The following is a 9,332-nucleotide window of genomic DNA, read 5'->3' on the forward strand; positions in this document are numbered from 1 at the left end:
CACCCTTTGGGAAGTGATTTCTCTTTCCTAGCCATGTTTATGCTATCGAAGGTCTGACCCTCTCAATTACCACACATTCCCTTGTACTGAAGTAATGTGTGGATATATCTTTCATTCCATCAAGGATTATACTGTCCTGGGAAGCAGGAACTGTGTCATAGTTCTCTGGGTCATCTCTGCTTCCTCAAAAAGTCAAATTATTTAAGAATTGGCTTTTAACTGGGTGGAATTTTCCTTTCATGAAGTTATAAAAACAAACAACAGGGAAAGGAAAGCTCCTTTTCTTCTCTACCTGGAAGCATTCAGTGAACTAAGTGCAAAGTGAGGAGAAAAATAGACTCTGAAGTTATATTTAAGAATCATGCTTTTTGTAAATACATTTTGGAGGTATTATGAGGAAAAAAAATCTCATTTTATCCCCTTGAAATATCTTTCTTAGGGGATATTGAGAACTTTCCCATTTTTGTATCTGACTCCTGTTTGCTTTTTAAAAAAATTATTGAGCCCTTCCAGGCGTGGCTCAGCGGTTGAGCATCGACCTGGGATCCAGGCGATCGGGGTTCGATTCCCGGTCGGGGCACATGCCTGAGTCATCAATGATGACTCTCTCATCATTGATGTTTCTATCTCTCTCTCTCCCTCTCCTGTCCTCTCTCTGAAATCAATAAAGATATATTTAAAAAAATAAAATAAATAAAATAAAAAATAAAAAAATTATTGAATTTATTGGAGTGACATTGGTTAATAAAATTATATAGGTAAATAACGCTGCAATGAACATAGGGGTGCATACATTCTTTTGAATTCGTGCTTCAGGTTTTTTCTGATATATTCCCAGAAGTGGAATCGCTGGGTCATAAGGCAGTTCCATGTTTAATTTTTTGAAGAAACTCCGTACTGTTTTCCACAACAGCTGCACCAGTCTTCATTCTCACCGACAGTGCACAAGGGTTCCCTTTTCTCCACACCTTCACCAGCACTGTTGTTTGTTGATTTATTGATTTTCACTCGCTTTTTATGTTCAAGTTAAGAACTGGTCTGTGTAAGAACAGGGATGTGATAAAGTGAGGGCTTGGACACTGTTGGGAGAGCAATGTTCTTCCAGAATGAACTGCACTTTTCCCAGAGGAAAAGTTGACAGAGCTGGGGAACAGTCACTGCAACACACAATGGCCTGTAACTCCATCCTCAACAGTCTGCCCTGGGTCAGTTCCTGACTAAGAATTTGCAAAAACAAGTGACCATTGTCTTAGCAGGAAAGAAGGGCTGGTGTGAGTAAGCAGGAAGTGAGGGGCACAGCCTTTCTTTCAGAATGAGTGTCCAGCATGTTATCAAAAGCAGTTTTTCCTTGTGGCTTTCCACAATCACTTGAAATGCCTGCTGAATGTGGGTACAGTGCTGTTATTCTCGGTACCAGACAATGTCATCCAGGCTGTATTGTGTCCTTAGGCTTAAGGAATGGGGAAGAAAAACTCCAAGCAGACAGATGAAGGTTGTATTGTATTTGCTCAGTCTTTCTTGGAACCTCAAAATACACCCAGGGATTTACTTTATGTCCATGATCTCAAAGTTATCTACAAATTACCCAAACTGTCTTTTGCTGGATCATCGGATTTTCTGTTAGTGTGCAAATGCAGGAGTCAGCTCAGATACTAGCTCTGATTTTTGGACATACCTGGTATACACATGCATTGTTCTCACAACCAAATTCAGTATTTACCTTGTTTTTTTATTTCAGAACTGACTCAAAATAATTCAGAACCTGCTCTAAAAAGTAAGTATCAATCTAATTAAATAAAATTAAGGAAAGTAGATTGTTTGATGGTTGGAGGAATAATAAAAGTTGGATCTTCTTAATTGAGTGGATTTATGTTAGGTTATCTGTTGTGGGAACCTTAGTTTTTATTCCTATCCACACTCCTCCCCCAGACAGCTGTGTCTGCAGCTGCCACTTGAATAATGCAACATTTGTTACCACTCTGAATTTCCAAACCACTTTATACCCAGCTTCCGTAGCTCCTATACCCCAAAACCAAGTATATGGAGAGGCTAATATATAACTATATTATATTAATACATTTGGAAATAAAGTTTTCCTGCATAAAAAGCTAATGCAAGTACAAAATTAAAGATGTGTGATACGTTCTGATATTTTTTATTCTGTAATGCTTCATTTTTAAATTTTATTTGTGATCAATGAAATTATTTCATGACCCACAAATAAGTTGCACCCTATCATGGACAAACAGGGCCTTAATGCATGTTAACATTGGTCAAAAGTAACAAGCACCAACTGTATGCCCAGCAAACCATATTTGAAGCTATTAAAGATACCTGGAAATATCAAAAGTATTTGGTATTTGGAGATACCAAAGAGTTATAGACAATGAAAGGGCATTGTATTAAAGGAACTTGAACTTAGTATCAAAAGGATGTTGGCTTGAGTCCCAAGTGCCACTAAGTATCTGACTGACCCTGGGCAAGTCTTGGAACAAAGATACTCTTCTCAAGGCATAGGACTAGATAAAAATAATGACTTCATTATTTTTCTTAAGTTATAAATATGAGGGGTAAATAAGACAAGTGTAAATGAAAGGACTTGATGAAGTGTTTTCTGAGAGCTTTATGGATATTGTTTTATAGGGGATTAACCCTTGCAGAATAAAAAAATTGTTGCAAAAAAATAAATTGGAACCCAGAGCCACCAACATATGCTCAGCAATAAAGCAAGAAGTGGGTGAGAGTACTGAGGCTTGGGGTTCTCGGGAAAGGCTTACTGGAAGGGAAATGGAGTCATCTTCATTCAAGTTCTGAGTATGTTTCAGATTTCCTGACTGTCTTTAGCACTGACTAACATTTCAGATACAACCAGTACCTCGGGGCCACCCTCCAGGAACGAGGTGGAAGACAGACACTTGATCCTTTATAGCTTGCTTCCTTTGGGAGGATTGCCTCTACTCATGACCTGTTTCTACCTATTCTTCTGCCTGAGAAGACACCAAGGTGGGTTCCACCTCCCCTCCGCTGCTTTGTGCCACACCTTTGGGAACCAGCTACTAGGACTGATGTATTTTTAGTTGGTTCCTGTTGTTTTCTTTCCCAACATTTCGCAATAAACCATGGATAATGATTTCCTGGGGGCAACTCATCCTTCCGCCACCCAAATGCCAAATGGATTAATTCGGGTGCCCTTTAGTCACGCTGAGGCTTGCTCACCACAGCAGGGTTCCCGCCCAGGGCTGTGGTAAGGAGGGAACGTTACTGAAATGTACCCGTTGTCCTGGGGTCAGCCTTTGTTTTGTGTGGGAAGCTCTTCTAAAACTGCAGGGTGTTGAAAGGTGTCGGATTTGCATTAGTTTGTCCCATTGTCTTCTTCACACCACCCCTGGGACGCCAGCCACCCCTGCCTTTGTCTACGTGAAGACCCACCGTCCCCAGAGAAAACCCATCTGCTGCGCTGTCTGTCGCGGTCGCGCGCACAGGCCTGACCTGCGCCCTCGCTCAACAACAGTCACACACACGTGGGTTTTGCCTGATGGGGGAGGGGTGAGATTTTTTGGAACAAATCCTTTCTGCTTTGGGAAGAATCCCCTCCATGTCACAAGGGAAGACTCAAACACATAAGAGGCAGATGTCTGGAGAATTCTGATCCAGCTCTGGCCTGACCCTCCTCCATTCTCTCTCTTTCCTTCTTTCTTCCTCTCTGCCGCCTCCTCGTGTCCCTTTTCCCACAAGAGCAGCCACACTGGAGCTATAAAAAGTATGCTAAACAAAGCAACCCTTATTTCTGCCGTGAGAGGAATCTTTGTCCGGCCAAAAGCGCTTCTGGTGTTTTGCGGCGAGGGCCCCGGGAGCCCAGGACCTCCTCAGAACCCCAGGGAAGCTTCTGTAACCCCAGCTCCACAGCTGCAGCGCCAGGGCTCTTTCCATGGTCCCTCTCCAGGCTTCACCACCTTTTCGAGGCTGCTGGAGCTTCTCTCGGGTCTTCAGGAAAAGTCAGGGATAAATCTTTTGACTTAACGCATCCAAAGTGAACTCAGCAGTGGGATCCTGGCTGCAGCGTCGGGCCCTGAGCATAGACCGTCCCCAAACGAGGGTTTCCAGTGTCTAGACGCCATGCGCTCGACGCCGCCCCTTCCCCTAGAGGAGGCCGGAGGGCGAGAGGTGAGGAACCGGGAAGAAAACGGCGCAGCACAGGTTCACGAGAGCTGAGCTGTGCGGGCCGGGCCGGTCACGGCGATAAACCAGCCGGCGAACAGCGACGCTCGCGCTGCTGCGCAGGTGGCGGAACGAGCGCGGGGCAGCCCACCCGGCCCTGGGGACGGGACCGCGGTCCAGCCGTCGGGCTCCAGGACCACAGTCCGCAAGCCTCACCTGCAGGGACTTGGGGAAGAATTCTGTGCTGTCCTTTACTCCTTTTTGCTTCTTATTTTTCTTTTTGAATTCCAGGGCAACAAAAGAAGCCTTCTGACACAGCAGAAAGGGAGATCCACCTGGTAGGTTCACCGTATCAGTTAAAACAAATGCAATCTATGTTAGTTCATATGTATATACACACACACACACACACACACATGTATACACACACGTATACATACATGTATACACACGTGTATACACGCACATGTACACACATACATGTATACATACACATACACACATATACACACATACATGTATATACACACATACATGTATATATACACACATACACACATACACATACATGTGTGTATATATACACATACACACATACATGTATACACACATATATGCATGCATGTACATACACACACATACATGTATATATACACATATACACATACATGTATATACACACATACACACATACATGTGTATATACACACACATATACACACATACATGTGTATATATACACATACACAATACATGTATATACACACAAACACACATACATGTATATACACACATATACACATACATGTATATACACATACATGTATATATACACATACATGTATATATACACACATACACACACATATGTGTGTGCGTAATTTTTATTTGAGTCTCACTAACACTGTTCTAAGTGCTCTGTATATTGACTTACTTTAAAAATGTGTCTATTTTTAACCCACCTCCATTTGCAGCAGAGATTCTTCAGGATTAACAAGTCTTAGACTAAGCGGTTTTTGGAAGACCATAGGTAGCAGTGTAGACTCAAAACAGAAAAGTCTGCTGATGGTCTGTTATGTGACTTTAGGCTATTCTTTTATTCTCACAAAATACCTTAAAGTTTTTCCGGACGAGAGTTGGGAGTTAATGAAAGAATGAACCATAAAGGACCTCATAAAAGGAGGAATGATTTCTTCATAACTCACACTGGCACATAAAGAAGCATGGCCACAGATCCAGCTACCATGCAAAAGTCTCTCATACTGTGTGTGGGCTCAAGGAGGAGGCCTCCCAGACAAAACAAAAGATGGTTTGGAGTCAGTGCCAAGTTTCCCTACAAGTTCTTAGAATATAAATTTAGGCCTCCCTCTGGGTTCAATATTTTGTAAATACTGGAACTCAAAAAAGAATACAAGATGAAGTGATGTATTTCTGAAAAAAAATTTTATGAAAATCTTTAGTTAAAAACAAATACTGCCTTGGCCGTGTGGCTCAGTCGGTTGTAGTGTGTCCTGTACACCAACCTTGCAGATTGGATTCCCAGTCAGGGCGAGTATGGGAGGCAAGGAATCTGTATTTCTCTCTAAATCTCTCTGACGATTTTTAAAAAGGTAGTAATTATAAAAAAAATACTGTAGTCATGAATGAGGTACTGCAAAGGAACTTGATGTGTGTGTGTTTGTGTGTGTTAGTAAACCAGAAATAAAGATGTAGTAACCTTGAAAGATCCAGAAATGTGAGAGGCACATGTAGCCAATAATTTTAATAATAATATTAAATGGCACTCAGCATTTCCCACCAGTTGTCTTATTTTAAATCAAAACAAATACATTCAACTTGTATTAAGTTTTTAGTAAGCATCAGTAGGCATCATTTTGATGGATGCTAAGGTTTTGTTTCCTCGAGTATTATTTCCTTTCTTCCTATAGTGACCAACAACAACAAATTACATTCTGTTACAACTAGGCCTGAGAACTATGACATCATTTCAAACAATAATCTAAATAATTTATCCTACAAGTGAAGACCAGGTTGGTCAAAATGTAGTCATAGATATTTTTTTAATCCTTCCACAAGGACATGCTTTTCCATTGATTTTTTTTAGAGGGAGTGAGAGAGGAAAAAAACCATCCATGTGAGAGTGAAACATCCATCGGTTGCCTCCCGCATGTGTACCGACTGGAGATTGAACCCACAAACTGGGTATGTGCCCTGACTGGAAGCCGAACCCACCACCTTTTGGTGTGTAGGATGATGCTCCAACCAATTGAGCCACACTGGCCAAAGCTAGTCATATTTCTTCTTGTGTAAGCTGGACAAATTATTTATGACTTGAACTGGAATTCAAGAGGGTTTTTTCTGGGTGTGCAATTATTTGGGAATTTTTAAATTGAATTTATTGGGGTGACATTGATTAATAAAATTATATAGGTTTCAGGGGTACAGTTCTATAACATGTCATGTGTATATTGTATTGTGTGTTAACCACCCAAAATCAAGCCTCCTTCCATGGGAATTTTGTTTTAAGGTGCCCATGTCTTTCATGAGAATTCAGTTTTGCTCCATTTGACTTGTCAAACATTTCAAAATAAAATGGAAGAGGTGCCATATGAGATCTTTGAGACTGATTACAAATTTCTTAAGACGGAACTTGTATGGGAACCATGGAATAGAAATTCAAAGTAGAGAAAAGAACTGGTAAACACATAGCAGATACACATAAAAGCCAAAGCTCTCATCTTAATCTAGAATGGTCCTTTGAGGGTATAAAAGTGTTTGTATGCTGAAAATCACTGAATTGTACTCTTCAAAAGTGAATTTTAAGGTACACAAATTATATCTCAACACATTTTTTAAAGTGTATTGTAAACTGGACAGCGCCATACAAATACAGAGTAGGAGAGCTGCTGCGGTGTTGTCATCTCTGCCCAGCACAGCAGGGTGCACCAGCCTTGTGGCACCCACCCACTTTGATGAGGTGCCCACCCAATAAGTTCAGCCACAGAGCACCATGTTTTCTTTACCCCATTAGTTCTAACAGTTTTCCATGGAAATGAGCCATCTTTTGGAAAGAAGCCAGGTAACAAAGTTGACAGACACAGATTGAAAAATATAACAGAGCCCAGGCTCAGGGGTTGAGCATCAATCTAGGATCCAGGAGATCGCAGTTCAATTCCTGGTCAGGGCACATGCCCGGGCTGTGGGCCAGATCCCCAGTTCAGGGCGTGTGCAGGAGGCAGCCGATCAATGACTCTCTCATCATTGAGTTTTCACTCTCTCCCTCTCCCTTCTTCTCTCTGAAATCAATAAAGATATATTAAAAAAAAAGAAAAAGAAATATAAAGAAAAATATGACAGGGACCTTGTTGATATAGTGAAGATTTATGACTATTCGTTAGGTCACATGACAGTCTTCTTCAGCGCTCCTCTGGAAACTTTAACCAGGCTCCTTTGGGTGGAGGTTAGGGCACTTTCCATCTGCGACAGGGAAGTTTAAAGCAATCTCTGACTCTCTAGATAACTCAGTGTTAGTGTTATTTCCTGGGCAGATACCTGGGCAGAGGCGGTGTGCTCAGCAGTGAATACCTAGTTTCTCAGGATAGGCCCAGACATGTGTGTGGCAGAGCTCTGCTAAGAAGTAGGCAGACACTGCTCGCATCACAGTGAGAGCAACAAAGGGCCAGACAAGGCATGTAGACTATTCAAGACTGTGGACCTGATAATTAGCAGCAGTAAAGCCAAACCTCAAGAACATAAATAGGCAAAACTGGAATTTAAAAAACTGAAATAACACTACATCTTCATTTTTACCAGTTGAGTCCCCTTGTCCCCTTGTATGACCAGAAATAACAAACAAATAACTGAAAAGAGTGAAAAACATTAGGACCCATTTTACTTTTAGCTTCCATAAGTTCACCTCTTTTACAGAAGCTTTAAGATATTTGACTCTATTTGGAAGTGTAAGAATTTTCTTGTGACAGAAATAACAATTGAACTATTTTAAAATTTTTCTAAGCTTTACCCATCCCATCCCTGGAAAACACCCAGCAATTTTCCAATTCCAGGTCTCAAATCATAATAATATATCTTGGATAATTCCTAACATTAAGGACTTCTGCCCCCTTCGTGGGTATCTGTTCTGCTTTGTCGTCGACGGTTTTATTATAAACTGTGTTAATGCTATCCATTATGTTGTAGGCTGCCTGAAGTTCCTGTGAAATATTTTGTGCTTTTCTCATAAACTTGGGCTGTGCTTTTCATCGTGAAGAAGGATTTAAAAGTGTTCTGTGACCTCAAAAGTGATCAATAATAAAGCACGAAACCACTATTTGGGAAGAACATAGTGGCCCTTAAGCCTCTCATCCCTTAATAAGTAAGAATCTGCTAAAAATAAATAAATAAATAAATATATATATATATATACACACATATATATATATATCAACAGCGTATGTGAGGAAAAGTCAATTATTTTTCTCCATATATAAGGACTCAATTTAGCCTGCACTTCATAGTTGGCTAATAAATATGGATCATCACATCTTTAAATGATAACTAAAGCATTTTTTCTCTTATAGGTTGATGATGTTCCTCAGCCCTTTAGAAGTGAGCAAATTGAAGTGGGCGCCGGGCAAAACTCCCAAACACTGACGTCAGAAACTAGTGTTTATGATAATGACCCCTGGTGCAGGCTCCAGGAAGAGCCTGTGGTTTATTCTCACCCGCGTCCGGAGGAAAACAAACAGGGCATTGTTTATGCTTCGCTGAACCACTCCATCATTGAAATGAATGTAAGACAGGCAAGAAACGTGAAAGAAGCACCTACAGAATATGCAGCCATATGTGTAAGGAGTTAAGTCTGGTCCTGATCTCCCTCCAGTGATCACTGAATGATCAGCATGTCAATACCATTATGAGACCAACAGAATGTCAAACAATATTCCTTGACCTGAGAAGATTCACTTTAAGGAGGTTCATGCTGGAGCTTGGATCTTCAGGGTTGGTAAAACAAATGACTAAAATTTCTCCCAGAAAATTTTTCTGGAGCATTTTATATTATTGCCATAAACAACAACATCTCCTCTCTAGAACTGAGTGATATCATGAATAGCAGTGTAGTAGAACATTTAAACTCAGTTACATCTTACCCAACATGTAAAGTCAGCATTTTCTTT

The 9,332-nt window shown here is 40.8% G+C and overlaps 1 protein-coding gene across 1 annotated transcript in view; it reads left to right on the top strand.

Moving 5' to 3' along the window:
- The window catches only part of BTLA (B and T lymphocyte associated), a gene marked incomplete at its 5' end in the record, with an annotated part of 36,127 nt that extends 27,049 nt beyond the window's left edge, over positions 1–9,078 (top strand). The window contains 4 exons of the mRNA XM_081137987.1: positions 1,739–1,774; positions 2,863–3,003; positions 4,450–4,496; positions 8,736–9,078. Coding sequence (XP_080994113.1) covers positions 1,739–1,774; positions 2,863–3,003; positions 4,450–4,496; positions 8,736–9,014 — 503 coding nt within the window. The 3' untranslated portion in view covers positions 9,015–9,078. The remainder of the gene's footprint in view (positions 1–1,738; positions 1,775–2,862; positions 3,004–4,449; positions 4,497–8,735) is intronic.
- Positions 9,079–9,332: the final 254 nt, after the last annotated feature.

Source organism: Miniopterus schreibersii (assembly GCF_964146895.1).
Source record: "Miniopterus schreibersii genome assembly, chromosome: 5".
Taxonomy (NCBI): domain Eukaryota; kingdom Metazoa; phylum Chordata; class Mammalia; order Chiroptera; family Miniopteridae; genus Miniopterus; species Miniopterus schreibersii.